The 18055-nt window shown below is 47.3% G+C and overlaps 1 protein-coding gene across 2 annotated transcripts in view; it reads right to left on the bottom strand.

The window, feature by feature from the left end:
- The window catches only part of LOC137528783 (uncharacterized), a 97186-nt gene that overhangs the window by 26362 nt on the left and 52769 nt on the right, over positions 1–18055 (bottom strand). For both annotated transcript variants that reach the window (XM_068250358.1, XM_068250357.1), the window contains exons 13-16: positions 17279–17352; positions 16148–16243; positions 15923–16021; positions 1309–1361 (exon numbers count right to left, since the gene is read on the bottom strand). In XM_068250358.1, coding sequence (XP_068106459.1) covers positions 1309–1361; positions 15923–16021; positions 16148–16243; positions 17279–17352 — 322 coding nt within the window. The remainder of the gene's footprint in view (positions 1–1308; positions 1362–15922; positions 16022–16147; positions 16244–17278; positions 17353–18055) is intronic.

Raw genomic sequence — 18055 nt, 5'->3', positions numbered from 1 at the left:
TCCTCCTTAGTATGGTTTGGGATAAACTACAAGCAATGTGTGATTGGAGTCTGCAGTTTACTCCAGACTCCAATCACACATTGCTTGTAGTTTATCCCAAACCATACTAAAATAGTGAGCACTAATTTTACAATACTATCCTTATTACACTAATTGTAAATACGTATGCAAGTTTGTAGGGCAACTTTTATAGCAATGTCTCTGTCTTCTGTTTTTTTGTTTACAGTTGTTTATCCCCTGTTTATTGCCTGCAGAAGTGGGCTGTGCCCGCGAAACGCGTTGCATCCTTGGGGTATCTTCAATAAATGTGTATTTATTTATTTAATCACAGTCCTTGGTGTCTGCTTTAACGGAGGCAAGTCCACCACTTCCTCCCAGCAATTTTTTTAAAATTGTATGTACTTTTATTCTACTGGTGCCTCTGTTCACCTACCAGTATATTCTCTATGAGAGAGTTCACATCATGAGTAGTTTGTTTTCGATCCGCTCAGAAAAGTGTAGCATGGGCCATCTTTTAGGCGATTTTGTCTCAATGGAAGGTATAGGAAAACACAAACGCTCACAAAATCGCTTTGTGCAGTGATTGCGTTCGTGTTTTTAAGAATACATTGTATTTATTATTTTCCAGATCAAAGAGTTCACTAACGTCAGGAAGTGAAAAAACGCAATTGCTCACCAAAACCACTTAGAAAAGTGGTTCACAAAAAGAAAAAGAAACAGCGCACAGGTAATCGCTGGTAACCGAAAAAAAAATGCTACAAAAACCGGGCACGCGAACGGAACGCAATGTGAACAAGGCCGTAAAAGTGGACCCAAACTCTTGGACAGGACAGAAGGAAAACAGAAATGCACCCTGTGTGTATTTAGCTCGTCTAATCCCTCCTCATCTGTGTCTATTCACAACTGTAGTTTGGTCCCTCAGCTGTGGCAGCTGGCTGCCTCGGTAGAGCAGCTAATTTGTAAATACAGGTTGTTAACCTTATGTCTGCTTCCATGAATCAGGAAGTAGACACACTGCAGATTTATTGCAGGATTTGTATCAGCTGTAACAAAGAAATGTTTTTTCTTTAAAGGTGCTGCTGGTTATCTTTTAGAGCAGAGAGGATGTTCTGAGTTCTGGTCCGCTTTAGAAACATTTGTGTCCATGTGGAGGCGCTGTACACACTTTCTGTGGTGGCACAAAAAGTAAGGGACAGTTTTTCAAAAACATCAATCAAGCACCAAAAGAAGTGCTTACTCTTCCCCACTTTATCCAAAGCACATACAATTTCAGCTATATCATATTCAGTGGAAGAGTGAAATACCAACCTTGTTTACATCTAGAACTGAGACTTCTTCAGGCAAATCCCAACAAGAAGGAGCTAAAACAGCAAACAAATGAGTTTAAATGTCTCTCCTATTGTACTATTTTTATTATTAGTATTTATTTATAATTTATATAGTGCTGACATCTTCTGCAGCGCTGTGCACAAGGGCATAGAAACAGCCACAGCAGCTGCTGTGGGGCCCTGGAGCAGAGGGGGTCCAGGTGTTATATGGACTATACACAGCGTAGATTGCATAAGAATTTAAATTGCCCAATAAACTCATATCCATAGGTATGGAGCAGGTGGAATTGCATGTTGTGGCCGTATTAACGTTTTGCTACGGGCCCCAGAGGGACGTAGCAATAGCAGCTGCTATGGGGCCCTGGAGCAGAGAGGGCCCAGGTGATACTTGATGTATTCATTATTAACTTCCTCTCAGTGCCCGGGACTATATGCAGTGCAGACTGCATGAGAATTTAAATTGCCAGCTAACTCATATCCATAGGGTAGGGGCAGGTGGCATAGCTTAAAGAGGAACTCCAGTGAAAATAATGTAATAAAAAAGTGCTTCATTTTAACAATAATTTGGTATAAATGATTTAGTCAGTGTTTGTCCATTGTAAAATCTTTCAGATCCCTGATTTACATTGTGACATTTTATACATGGTGATATTTTTACTGCTGGCAGGGGAAGGTAGCTGCTGCACGCTTTTTTGGCAGTTGGAAACAGCTGTAAACAGCTATTTCCCACAATGCACCAAGGTTCACAAACAGGAAACTGCCAGGAGCACCGCGGTCCTCAGAGTTTCTTGTGGGAGGGGTTTCACCACAAGATCAGTCATACAGCGCCCCCTGATGGTCTGTTTGTGAAAAGGAATAGATTTCTCATGTAAAAGGGGGTATCAGCAACTGTTTGGGATAAAGTTCAATTCTTGGTCGGAGTTTCTCTTTACTTTAACTCCGCAATTAACAGTGTAAGAATGGCTGAAGTTTATATTTTCCCATTGAAAATTAATAGCTGAATTTTGATTGGCTGTTTTATGCTTCACCCACTTACCCTGAATTTTCAACCTTGGTCACTTACTGTGTCAAGTTTAGGGACTCTCTGGCCCATATGCAATTTACTTTTTCACCTGAGTTTTCTCCTAGGAGATAATTTTAAACTTGTCAATAAAATGCCTTTTAAGCCACCAGAAAGCAAGAAAATACTGAAAATAAATTTGATAGTACTTTATTACCTACTTCTTGGTACTTTTTGAATTGAAAAGTGCTGGAAAGTTATTTTAAATCAAAGATGAAAAAATATCTCCTGGGAGAAAACTCAGGTGAAAATGTAAATTGCATATGGGCCTCTGGCTTTATTATTGTGAGAATGCCAGCCTTCTAAATTTTCCCATTGACATCAATGGGGGAAATCTGATTTGCTGAGTGTGATTCCGCCCAGGTGTGCAGGTGGTGGGGAAGGGTGGATGAGAGTCCCAGAACATATCTTTCCAGATAGTAAGGGATCTGTATGCCAAGTTTCCTTGAAATCGGTCAAGGTGTATACACATACAAGTACACACACGCACACACGCACATACACGCACACACGCACATACACGCACACACGCACATACACGCACACACGCACATACACGCACACACGCACACACGCACATACACGCACACACGCACATACACGCACACACGCACATACACGCACATACACGCACACACGCACACACGCACATACACGCACACACGCACACACGCACATACACGCACACACGCACACACGCACATACACGCACACACGCACATACACGCACACACGCACATACACGCACACACGCACACACGCACACACGCACATACACGCACACACGCACATACACGCACACACGCACATACGCGCACACACGCACACACGCGCATACACGCACACACGCACATACACGCACACACGCACACACGCACATACACGCACACACGCACACACGCACATACACGCACACACGCACATACACGCACACACGCACACACGCACATACACGCACACACGCACATACACGCACACACGCACATACACGCACACACGCACATACACGCACACACGCACATACACGCATACACGCACACACGCACACACGCACATACACGCACACACGCACATACACGCACACACGCACACACGCACATACACGCACACACGCACATACATGCACATACACGCACACACGCACACACGCACATACACGCACACACGCACATACACGCACACACGCACATACACGCACACACGCACATACACGCACACACGCACACACGCACATACACGGACACACGCACACACGCACATACACGCACACACGCACATACACGCACACACGCACATACACGCACATACACGCACACACGCACATACACGCACACACGCACACACGCACATACACGCACACACGCACATACACGCACACACGCACATACACGCACACACGCACACACGCACATACACGCACACGCACATACACGCACACACGTACATACACGCACACACGCACATACACGCACATACACGCACACACGCACACGTTTTATATATATATATATATATAAATATATATACACTATAGATTTGTGTTATTAAATGTTACAGTATTGTATTGTTATAAGGTAGGTTGAAACACTTTAAAAGTTTATTGAAAACAAACCAGAAATATACTTTATACCATATGTACAAATCCAGAGTAGTCCAAAAGTAAATAATTTATCCACATTTTACCATGTTTAACACAGAACTCAACTTAAAACTGTAACTTACAATCAATGTCGCGGAACGGAATCTATTTGTAAGTAGGGGACCGTCTGTACTATAATTTGCATTTTTATCAATATTAGTAGTAGTAGTAGAAGTACACTCGAATACCGCCCAGGTGTGCAGGTGGTGGGGAAGGGTGGATGAGAGTCCCAGAACATATCTTTCCAGATAGTAAGGGATCTGTATGCCAAGTTTCCTTGAAATCGGTCAAGGTGTATACACATACAAGTACACACACGCACATACACGCACACACGCACACACGCACATACACGCACACACGCACATACACGCACACACGCACACACGCACATACACGCACACACGCACATACACGCACACACGCACACACGCACATACACGCACACACGCACATACACGCACACACGCACACACGCACATACACGCACACACGCACACACGCACACACGCACATACACGCACACACGCACATACACGCACACACGCACACACGCACATACACGCACACACGCACATACACGCACACACGCACATACACGCACATACACGCACACACGCACACACGCACATACACGCACACACGCACATACACGCACACACGCACATACACGCACACACGCACATACACGCACACACGCACATACACGCACACACGCACATACACGCACATACACGCACACACGCACACACGCACATACACGCACACACGCACACACGCACATACACGCACACACGCACACACGCACATACACGCACACACGCACATACACGCACATACACGCACACACGCACACACGCACATACACGCACACACGCACACACGCACATACACGCACACACGCACATACACGCACACACGCACATACACGCACACACGCACATACACGCACACACGCACATACACGCACATACACGCACACACGCACATACACGCACACACGCACACACGCACATACACGCACACACGCACATACACGCACACACGCACATACTCGCACACACGCACACACGCACACACGCACATACACGCACACACGCACACACGCACATACACGCACGCACGCACATACACGCACACACGCACACACGCACATACACGCACACACGCACATACACGCACACACGCACACACGCACATACACGCACACACGCACATACACGCACACACGCACATACACGCACACACGCACACACGCACATACACGCACACACGCACATACACGCACACACGCACATACACGCACACACGCACATACACGCACATACACGCACACACGCACATACACGCACACACGCACACACGCACATACACGCACACACGCACATACACGCACACACGCACATACTCGCACACACGCACACACGCACACACGCACATACACGCACACACGCACACACGCACATACACGCACGCACATACACGCACACACGCACACACGCACATACACGCACACACGCACATACACGCACACACGCACACACGCACATACACGCACACACGCACATACACGCACACACGCACATACACGCACACACGCACATACACGCACACACGCACATACACGCACACACGCACACACGCACACACGCACATACACGCACACACGCACATACACGCACACACGCACATACACGCACACACGCACATACACGCACACACGCACATACACGCACACACGCACATACACGCACACACGCACACACGCACATACACGCACACACGCACATACACGCACACACGCACATACACGCACACACGCACATACACGCACACACGCACACACGCACATACACGCACACACGCACACACGCACATACACGCACACACGCACATACACGCACACACGCACATACACGCACATACACGCACACACGCACATACACGCACACACGCACATACACGCACACACGCACATACACGCACACACGCACACACGCACATACACGCACACACGCACATACACGCACACACGCACACGCACATACACGCACACACGCACATACACGCACACACGCACATACACGCACATACACGCACACACGCACACGTTTTATATATATATATATATATAAATATATATACACTATAGATTTGTGTTATTAAATGTTACAGTATTGTATTGTTATAAGGTAGGTTGAAACACTTTAAAAGTTTATTGAAAACAAACCAGAAATATACTTTATACCATATGTACAAATCCAGAGTAGTCCAAAAGTAAATAATTTATCCACATTTTACCATGTTTAACACAGAACTCAACTTAAAACTGTAACTTACAATCAATGTCGCGGAACGGAATCTATTTGTAAGTAGGGGACCGTCTGTACTATAATTTGCATTTTTATCAATATTAGTAGTAGTAGTAGAAGTACACTCGAATACAAGTTGACCTCGTGTATAAGTTGACTCCAATATTCGACCCTCTTATGCTGGAATATTTTATTGACTCAAGAATAAGTCTTCCCAGAAAAGTTAATGGCTGCACTTGGGGCTCAGAAGGAGTTAATGACTGCACACATTACTCAGTTTGCTCAGTGTTGCCTGTGACTCGTGTATAAGTCGGCCCCTATACTTTTATGAAGTGAATCAGACCTAAATTTCTAGACTTATACTCGAGATTATAAAGTTACTTTTAGTATTATCACTATTATAATCAGAGCAGGGTTATCCATCAGGCAACCTAGGCAGGTGCTTTGGGCCCACCTGACACCTTCTTTGGCTTCTCTTCACTTCGGCTTACCAAAAGGATAACAAGGCAGCCCCAGATCTAGTAGGGCCACATTACATCTTAGTCCATTATAACTACACAGTGGCGTAGCTAAGGAGCTGTGGGCCCCAATGCAAGTTTTACATTGGGGCCCCCCAAACACTCTTTACGTAACAATTGATACGGCACACCAAAACCTGCCAAAGACAACCACAGTATGTGTTTCTTTAGAGAAAGGACTTATATAGAAAACAGAGTAAAGTGCAATCTTGTAGCACAAAAATCCTTAGAAAACTTTATTGACACATATGAAAAAGTTTTTTAAAAAAGGAAAAAATCTTCAAATTCACAGGGTCAGTCTTCACAATCAATGTCACATCAGAACCAATATCAACAACTGACAACAACTGTGGTTTTGCTTGGCCTGATGAATGGTTCTGACCTTTAAAGGTGTATATTTAGAGGCAACGACACATGGTAGAATAAAGATAAAAAAAGGATACATTAAAATCAAAGCACACCAAAAAGAAAATAGAACAAAACAAGGTAAGAGAAAGATCTCATACCAAGACACAATGATATCCACAGGAATAGTGAATTAATGGTATGTATCACCCCGGGTTCAATCAATCCTAGAACCCACGTACCAACTAGACTGTGTCAAGATGAAGATGAGAAAAGAAAAGAAAAACAAAAGGCGCAGTATATCCACCACAAGACGCCCAACTTGTATATTTAAACCGAGCCGGACGCCATTGTCCATCACGCTCCCGGAGTAGCTGCTCCTTTCATGCCACCGGGTAAGTATATTTCAAAAACACCATAATATATATTTTTTAATTGATAAGGAGGATCGGAGCCGCATCTACGCGTGTATAGAGATGGGCCGAACCTCCGATTTTAGGTTCGCGAACCGGGTTCGCAAACTTTCGCGTAACGTTCGGTTTGCGTTAAAGTTCGCGAACCGCAATAGACTTCAATGGGGATGCGAACTTTGAAAAAAAAAATAATTATGCTGGCCACAAAACTGATGGAAAAGATGTTTCAAGGGGTCTAACACCTGGAGGGGGCATGGCGGAGTGGGATACATGCCAAAAGTCCCGGGGAAAAATCTGGATTTGACGCAAAGCAGCGTTTTAAGGGCAGAAATCACATTGAATGCTAAATGACAGGCCTAAAGTGCTTTAAAACATCTTGCATGTGTATACATCAATCAGGTAGTGTAATTAAGGTACTGCTTCACACTGACACACCAAACTCACCGTGTAACGCACCGCAAACAGCTGTTTGTGTAGTAATGGCCATGCTGGACTGGTGCGCACCATGGCGAGAGTGCAGGTTTTGGTGGCTTTACAGCCCATATGGTCGCCTGGCTGATGTAGCTGAATGACAGAACAGTGACTGTCCAGCTGATCAAATTTGGTCTGACCACAATGAAGCAACGACCTTATTATCTTTTGTGTGCCCCCCGAGACACTCATCTAGGCGCCGGTGATTGCTTCATTGTGATACGCAAGCCCCTTCACCACGGCAAGGTAATGATCACGAAGGGGAATGGGCGCATGTACATGCCTTTTCTTTTGTTGTTGCAGCTGCCCGCAGTGCAGCCAGAAAAATTAGGCAGTCATGTACACGCACCAGAAAAATTATTACAGCGGCCGCTGCTAGCAGCGGCCTAAAAAATTCAGCAATCCGCCTGGAGTCCCGGACCCTGTTGGTGGTGGCGGAGAAGGTAGTCAAGCGGCCTGCAGGCAGACATGCTGTGTGGAGGGACTGGGAGCGACTTAGTCTTCTTGGGGCAGCCCAGGCAGCCAGTCACACGGCGTGCAGGCAGAGATGCTGTGTGTGCGGGGACTGACTTAGTCTTGGGGCGGGCAGCAGCCCTCCGGGATCCATGCCTCATTCATTTTGATAAAGGTGAGGTACTTAACACTTTTGTGATTTAGGCGACTTCTCTTCTCTGTGACAATGCCTCCAGCTGCGCTGAAGGTCCTTTCTGACAGGACGCTTGCGGCAGGGCAGGAGAGAAGTTGGATGGCAAATTGGGACAGCTCTGGCCACAGGTCAAGCCTGCGCACCCAGTAGTTCAAGGGTTCCTCATCGCTGTTCACAGCAGTGTCTACATCCACACTTAAGGCCAGGTAGTCGGCTACCTGCCGTTCCAGGCGTTGGTGGAGGGTGGATCCGGAAGGGCTACGGCGAGGCGTTGGACTAAAGAACGTCCGCATGTCCGACATCACCATGAAATCGCTGGAGCATCCTGTCTTTGACTGCGTGGACACGGGAGGAGGATTAGTGGCAGTGGTACCTTGCTGGCGTTGTGCTGTCACATCACCCTTAAAGGCATTGTAAAGCATAGTTGACAGCTGGTTCTGCATGTGCTGCATCCTTTCCACCTTCCGGTGAGTTGGTAACAGGTCCGCCACTTTGTGCCTGTACCGAGGGTCTAGTAGTGTGGCCACCCAGTACAGCTCATTCCCCTTGAGGTTTTTTATAGGGGGGTCCCTCAACAGGCAGGACAGCATAAAAGACGACATCTGCACAAAGTCGGATCCAGTACCCTCCATCTCCTCTTGCTCTTCCTCAGTGACGTCACGTAAGTCAACCTCCTCCCCCCAGCCGCGAACAATACCACGGGAAGGTTGAACAGCACAAGCCCCCTGCGACGCCTGCTGCGGGTGTTCTCCTGCCGCCGCCCCCTCCTCCTCCTCCTCCTCCTCCCCCAAAGAAACACCTTGCTCATCATCCTCTGAGTCTGACTCGTCTTCTGCACACGACTTCTCTTCTTCCTCCTCCTCCCCCCTCTGTGCTGCCGCAGGTGTTGAGGAAACAGCTGGGTCTGATGAAAATTGGTCCCATGCCTGTTCCTGCCGTAACGGTTCCTGGTCACGCTCATTCACAGCTTCATCCGCCACTCTACGCACAGCACGCTCCAAGAAGTAAGCGTAGGGAATTAAGTCGCTGATGGTGCCCTCACTGCGGCTCACCAGGTTGGTCACCTCCTCAAACGGCCGCATGAGCCTGCATGCATTTTTCATCAGTGTCCAGTTGTCGGGCCAGAACATCCCCATCTTCCCAGATTGTTTCATTCTACTGTAGTTGTAGAGGTAGTGGGTGACGGCTTTCTTCTGTTCTAGCAGGCGGGAGAACATGAGCAGGGTCGAATTCCAGCGAGTCGGGCTATCGCAAATGAGGCGTCTCACCGGCATGTTGTTTTTCCGCTGAATTTCTGCAAATCGTGCCATGGCTGTGTAAGACCGCCTCAAATGCCCACAGAACTTCCTGGCCTGCTTCAGGACATCCGCTAAGCCAGGGTACTTTGCCACAAATCTTTGAACAACTAGATTCATGACATGTGCCATGCAGGGTATGTGTGTCAGCTTCCCCATATGCAAAGCGGCAAGCAGATTGCTGCCGTTGTCGCACACCACGTTGCCTATCTCCAGGTGGTGCGGGGTCAGCCACTCATCCACCTGTTTCTTAAGAGCAGCCAGGAGAGCTGCTCCAGTGTGACTCTCCGCTTTGAGACAAGACATGTCTAAGATGGCGTGACAGCGTCGTACCTGGCATGCAGCATAGGCCCTGCGGAGCTGGGGCTGTGTAGCTGGAGAGGAGAACTGCCACTCAGCCAAGGAGGAGGAGGACAGCGAAGAGCATGTAGCAGGAGGAGAGGAGGTGGCAGGAGGCCTGCCTGCAAGCCGTGGAGGTGTCACAATTTGGTCCACTGCGCCCTGCTTGCCATCGTTCACCACCAGGTTCACCCAATGGGCTGTGTACGTAATGTAGCGGCCCTGCCCGTGCTTGGCAGACCACGCATCCGTGGTCAGGTGTACCCTTGACCCAACGCTCTTCGCAAGAGATGACACCACTTGCCTCTCAACTTCACGGTGCAGTTGGGGTATGGCCTTTCTCGAAAAATAAGTGCGGCCTGGCATCTTCCACTGCGGTGTTCCGATGGCCACAAATTTACGGAAGGCCTTAGAGTCCACCAGCTGGTATGGTAACAGCTGCCGAGCTAACAGTTCCGCCACGCCAGCTGTCAGACGCCGGGCAAGGGGGTGACTGGCCGAAATTGGCTTCTTCCGCTCAAACATTTCCTTCACGGACACCTGACTGCTGCTGTGGGCAGAGGAGCAGGAACCGCTCAAGGGCAGAGGCGGAGTGGAGGAGGGTGCCTGTGAAGGTGCAAGGGAGAAAGCGGCAGAAGCAGATGATGCACCTGAAGGAGGAAGAGGAGAAGGAGGGTGACTTTTCTTTTGTGTGCTGCTGCTGCTTTTGCTCAGGTGGCCATCCCATTGCTGTTTGTGCCTTTTCTCCAGGTGCCTTCGTAAGGCACTTGTCCCTACGTGAGTGTTGGCCTTTCCACGGCTCAATTTTTGTTGGCAGAGCGAACAGATGGCTTTGGTCCGATCTGAGGCACACACATTAAAAAATTTCCACACCGCTGAGCCACCCTGGGATGTGGGCACTATGGGGACCTCAGCAGCTGATGCTGAAGGGCAAGTTGGCTGGCTGTACATAGGTGGCGATACATGGTGCCGGACACTGCCACCAGCTGTTTCTGACGAAGAGCTGCCCCAGCTTCTTTCAGCAACTTCTCTCCTCCTACTACTCTCTGACTCCCCCTCTGAACTGTCCCCCTCTTCATCTCCTCTATTGGGAACATACAGAGGATCCCTATCATCGTCATCATCGTAATCATCCTGCCCAGCTTCGCTTGCCTCAGACAAATCCAAACATGCACCATCAGTAGGTCCTTCATCCTCCTTACACGTTACATCCATAGTGTTGCCGGGTAACTCAAATATATGAGCTGGTGAAAATTCATCTGGCTGTAACAACAATGGCTGTGCATCAGTGATTTCAACACTAAATAATTCTTGCGAAGTGTCAAATGCAGCGGAAGTGGTGCTAGTAGTAGCGCTGGTGGCTGAGCAAGATGAGGTGTTCTGTGTCGCTAAATACTCAACCACGTCCTGACAATCTTGGGAGGTGATGGGACGTGCCTTCTTCCGAGCACTGTACTGTGGGCCAGGTCCACACGAAATTACATTTACACGACCTCGCGCAGACCTGCCGGGTGGCCTTCCTCTGGCTCTGGCACTACCTCTTCCTCTACCTGTTTTGTCCATATCGGCGGGATCACTGAACAGTACAGGTATACAGTGGCGGGTTCACTGAACACAACAGGTATGCAGTGGCGGGTTCACTGAACAGGTATACAGTGGCGGGTTCACTGAACAGAACAGGTATACAGTGGCGGGTTCACTGAACAGGTATGCAGTGGCAGGTTCACTGAACACAACAGGTATGCAGTGGCGGGTTCAGTAAACAGGTATACAGTGGCGGGTTCACTGAACACAACAGGTATGCAGTGGCGGGTTCACTGAACAGGTATACAGTGGCGGGTTCACTGAACAGAACAGGTATACAGTGGCGGGTTCACTGAACACAACAGGTATGCAGTGGCGGGTTCACTGAACAGGTATGCAGTGGCGGGTTCACTGAACAGTACAGGTATACAGTGGCGGGTTCACTGAACACAACAGGTATGCAGTGGTGGGTTCACTGAACAGGTATACAGTGGCGGGTTCACTGAACAGAACAGGTATACAGTGGCGGGTTCACTGAACACAACAGGTATGCAGTGGCGGGTTAACTGAACAGGTATACAGTGGCGGGTTCACTGAACACAACAGGTATGCAGTGGCGGGTTCACTGAACAGAACATGTATGCAGTGGCGGGTTCACTGAACAGGTATGCAGTGGCGGGTTCACTGAACAGTACAGGTATACAGTGGCGGGTTCACTGAACACAACAGGTATGCAGTGGCGGGTTCACTGAACAGGTATACAGTGGCGGGTTCACTGAACAGAACAGGTATACAGTGGCGGGTTCACAGAACAGGTATGCAGTGGCAGGTTCACTGAACACAACAGGTATGCAGTGGCGGGTTCACTAAACAGGTATACAGTGGCGGGTTCACTGAACACAACAGGTATGCAGTGGCGGGTTCACTGAACAGGTATACAGTGGCGGGTTCACTGAACAGAACAGATATACAGTGGCGGGTTCACTGAACACAACAGGTATGCAGTGGCGGGTTCACTGAACAGGTATGCAGTGGCGGGTTCACTGAACAGTACAGGTATACAGTGGCGGGTTCACTGAACAGTACAGGTATACAGTGGCGGGTTCACTGAACACAACAGGCATGCAGTGGCGGGTTCACTGAACAGGTATACAGTGGCGGGTTCACTGAACAGAACAGGTATACAGTGGCGGGTTCACTGAACACAACAGGTATGCAGTGGCGGGTTCACTGAACAGGTATGCAGTGGCGGGTTCACTGAACAGTACAGGTATACAGTGGCGGGTTCACTGAACACAACAGGTATGCAGTGGCGGGTTCACTGAACAGGTATACAGTGGCGGGTTCACTGAACAGAACAGGTATACAGTGGCGGGTTCACAGAACGGGTATGCAGTGGTGGGTTCACAGCACAGGTATGCAGTGGCAGGTTCACTGAACAGGTATACAGTGATGGGTTCACAGCACAGGTATGCAGTGGCAGGTTCACTGAACAGGTATGCAGTGATGGGTTCACAGAACAGGTATGCAGTGGTGGGTTCACAGCACAGGTATGCAGTGGCAGGTTCACTGAACAGGTATACAGTGGCGGGTTCACTGAACAGAACAGGTATACAGTGGCGGGTTCACAGAACAGGTATGCAGTGGTGGGTTCACAGCACAGGTATGCAGTGGCAGGTTCACTGAACAGGTATGCAGTGATGGGTTCACAGCACAGGTATGCAGTGGCAGGTTCACTGAACAGGTATGCAGTGATGGGTTCACAGAACAGGTATGCAGTGGTGGGTTCACAGCACAGGTATGCAGTGGCAGGTTCACTGAACAGGTATGCAGTGATGGGTTCACAGAACAGGTATGCAGTGGTGGGTTCACAGCACAGGTATGCAGTGGCAGGTTCACTGAACAGGTATGCAGTGATGGGTTCACAGAACAGGTATGCAGTGGTGGGTTCACAGTACAGGTATGCAGTGGTGGGTTCACAGAACAGGTATGCAGCCAGCCAGGAACAAGTTAAGCCTAACTAATCTTTCCCTGAGAGACAGTCTGCAGCAGCTCGCCCTACTCTCACTAACGTAGGCAGCACACGAGTGACCGTAATGGCCGCCGCTGCCTGCCTTATATAAGGGGGGGGTGGGGCTCCAGGGGCTAGTGTAGCCTAACTGGCTACACTGGGCCTGCTGACTGTGATGTAGAGGGTCAAAGTTGACCCTCAAGGTGCATTATGGGGCGAACCGAACTTCCGCAAAGGTTCGCCAGCGGGACGCGAACGCGAACCACCGAAGTTCGCGTGGAACCGTTCGCCGGCGAACCGTTCGGCCCATCTCTACGCGTGTAGATGCGGCTTTAATACTGGTTGTTTAATCTGCTTTAAAGTATGGTCACATATGAAGTTTTTGGGCTTGGTTTGGTGGACACAGCTTACCTTCATGAATTTGTTCGGTAGATGGGATGATACAGTTTTATGACCTCCCTTCTAGCAGTGCTAAATGCTGATTGCCACCATGTATTTTTTTTTTAGTTTAATACTTTTAATGACTTTTAAATTTGTGTGGCACATGGTTAGTGGATGCGTTTTGGCACTGCATGTATGCAGGTCTTTTTAATATATTTGCTCCAAGTGTGATATGGTGGACTTTAGGCTCATGTTCTGTCACTTTTTTTTTCTTTCCATACACATAGGTTTTTGTGTACGTCTGGTTGGCTCAGACCCCTACCTCCTGTCCATTTTTTGCTTTTGTGCTTTTTTGCCTTTTTTTACTGTCGGTTGAGCCTTACAGGTTTGTGCTGATGCGTCTTTCATAACTCATAATTCGATATATTGTTACATTGTGCATGATATGCATACTTTTGTGTGCTCTATTCTTTTTAGATCTTATTTTTCTCATTTCCCACCTGTCTGTCATGGAATTTGATGGATGGACTGATATTTACTAGTCCCGTGTTCATGCCCTTTTTTTTTCTCTACCCTGGTGACTAGGGGGACCATTATTCTCTGCAACTGATCTTTTGTTTTTCTTGTCTCATCTTCATCTTGACACAGTCTAGTTGGTACGTGGTTTCTAGGATTGATTGAACCCGGTGTGATACATACCATTAATTCACTATGCCTGTGGATATCCTTGTGTCTTGGTATGGGATCTTTCTCTTTCCTTGTTTTTTTCTATTTTCTTTTTGGTGTGCTTTGATTTTAATGTATCCTTTTTTTATCTTTATTCTATTTTTAGTAGAAGCAGTAAAGTGTTGTACCGTGTTAGCCATGAGTAAAAGCAAGAAGTTTTGAATCAGGATGATACCATTTATTGGCTAACTTAGAGATGGATAAAAAGTGAGCTTTCGACTTATAAAAAGCCTTCGTCGGACTGGTTCTATTTTTTAGAATTGTGTAATATGGCCGGATGAAGGGCATATACTAAAAAAAACCTGAAACGAACATGTGTCGTTGCCTCTAAATATACGTCTTTAAAGTTCACAACCATTCATCAGGCCAAGCAAAACCACAGTTTTTGTCAGTTGTTGATATGGGTTCTGATGTGCCATTGATTGTGAAGACTGACCCTGTGAATTTGAAGATTTTTTTCTTTTAAAAAAAAAAACTTTTTCATGTGCGTCAATAAAGTTTTCTAAATATTTTTAGTACTACAAGATTGCACTTTAGTGCCTTTTCCATATAAGTCCTTTCTCTAAAGAAACAAATACTGAAAAAGGTGAGGTGGACCACCTGATACAAAAGGACTATGTTTTAGCCCTTCACCATATAAAGGGCTGCACCTGAAACAACCACAGTGTCAGAGCTGCAAGTAGGGAATGGGAAACAGTTTGTTAATGATTGCCAATATTCAAAGTAACTATAGAAGTGATTATTATGAACACAAGACCAATAGAGAGATAAGAATGAAGTTGTAAGAGGGCCCTACGGGGCCCCTCAGGCCCAAGGGCCCCAATGTAGTCGCAACCTCTGCAACCCCTATTGCTACGCCCCTGTAATTACAGTATTTTTAGATGTAGTAGCAGTACTGGTGGTATTCTACTTACAGGAATGTCTTCTGATTATGATATTGTTATATTTTCGGCAGTTGGCATATTCTATGAATTTTGGAATATCTGCCACAGGAAAGATCTGGTTTGCTCGACCTGTTATAAAATAAAATAAAAAAAACAAAGCAAATTTATGGAGGAAAACAAAACCAATAACATAAAATAGGGAAGGGGCCAAACACCCCCACTGTGCACAGAAAACAGATAAGGCCAGATACCTACAATTCAGGAAGAGCTTCCCCGGCACAAATTCAGGTGCGAACATGATACAATCCGGGCTCACCTGATACACGGGAGAAACGGTGCCTCCGGGAGAATCTGTAGACAGACAGAGCATTTGTTTCAATGTAAAGTAAGTTGTTTTTTATCATTTTGCCTTCCAGTTGCTCTGTGTTTATTTTTTGGGACTTTGTACAAGTTTGGGAGGAAATGTTTGCCAATATAAAATGTTTAACTTGTGGGGTGAATTAAAAATTGCAGCAGTTAAGATAGTGAAACAGTTCCAGAACACTTTTTCACTTAGCTCCCTCTGCTGCTAGGAGGGTTGCATTGCAGCATGTTGTTGATACTAAGGTGTGACTTCGGATTCCAGTTGCTGGCGCTAACATAAGTGCTGAGTAACTTTCATCTATGTTTTGGGTGCTTTTATTTAATCCCAGTAGAGGAAATTCTTGGATATACCCTACCATACTCTACTGGAGCTGTCTAGGATTTTACTAGCATTCCTTTTTGCGTGAACTAAAGCAACCCAATACTTAACGTAAACCTGTAATATTTTTTTTTAAAAAAGGTACATACTTTCATCAGTAGAGCGGAGGCTTTGGGTAGTACAGAGACTTCCCCAATGCCCACGAGCCTTCCACTGCTGGTTGGGACCCTCTTCCTCTAGGGACAGGAAATTTGGGAGCCTGCTGCCAGCGGAAGATTGGGTGCTGCCATAGGCGCCCATTAAGGGGAAATTTGGGCACCCTCCATGGAGGGTGGTGTTTAACCACTTCGCATTCAGACCTTGTTTCCCCCTTGTGGACCAGAGCAGTTTTGACAGTTTAGCTATGTTTAGTTTATGAGTGTGGCCGCACTGCGTAGACACAAAGTACGATATAGTACATGGAGCTGCTTGTGCATGGAGAAAAACCCAGGCATAACCAGCTCCATTCTACTGCATGGACACAAGCCACATATTGCACCTGTGCAGTGCAGTCACGTGCGTACACAGTAGGGAGCGCAGCTGCAAGCTATCTTCAACTTGAGGATTGTTTAGAGAGTCCTTAACTTGTGAGCTAATTATAAGTGTGAAATAATTCAAGAAAAGTTTTTTTCAACATCATAATGGCATAATGGTGTGTATGTTACCTTTGTATAAAGCGTGTCCCTTACTTTCGTCTACCTCGATAAGCTCCTGCTCCAGGGTGTAGAGCACTCCATGGCTGCAAAGCAAAATGAAATGTAATTGTTTAAATATCAGAATCTTCTCCAGGTGGGATCTACTGTCCACCATTCTATAGAGGAGGAGATATTAATGGTTTTGGCTGGTGCAGGTGTAAAAAATGGGCGCTAGATTGACAGACAGTGTGTGCGGCCTCCTGCGCACATTTGTACATTGACACCCCTGCATGCACCCACAAATACCCCTGCATGCCCCTGTAAGCCGACATTTGCGAATCCGCGAACTGCATGCAGTTATTGCTATTAACAAGCCAACCTGGCCATTGTCACATAACACCGTTCCTTCGCTAACTACACTGTCTACCCATAAAATGGAGAATTCTATTTAAAGGGATACTGTAGGGGGGTCAGGGGAAAATGAGTTGAACTTACCCAGGGCTTCTAATGGTCCCCCGCAGGCATCCTATGCCCATGCAGCCACTCACCAATGCTCCGGCCCGCCTCCGGTTCACTTCTGGAATTTTAGACTTTAAAGTCTGAAAACCACTGCGCCTGCGTTGCCGTGTCCTCGCTTCCCCTGATGTCACCAGGAGCTCAGGGTGCAGGCACAGACCATAGGAAGACACGGCAAAGCAGGCGCAGTGGTTTTCAGACTTGAAAGTCTAAAATTCCAGAAGTGAACCAGAGGCGGGGCCGGAGCATTGGGGAGTGGCTGCATGGGCACAGGATGTCTTCAGGGGACTA

Source organism: Hyperolius riggenbachi, chromosome 8, assembly GCF_040937935.1.
Source record: "Hyperolius riggenbachi isolate aHypRig1 chromosome 8, aHypRig1.pri, whole genome shotgun sequence".
NCBI lineage: Eukaryota > Metazoa > Chordata > Amphibia > Anura > Hyperoliidae > Hyperolius > Hyperolius riggenbachi.
Note: the sequence above shows the minus strand (reverse complement) of the source record. Positions and strands in the feature narration are given on the sequence as shown.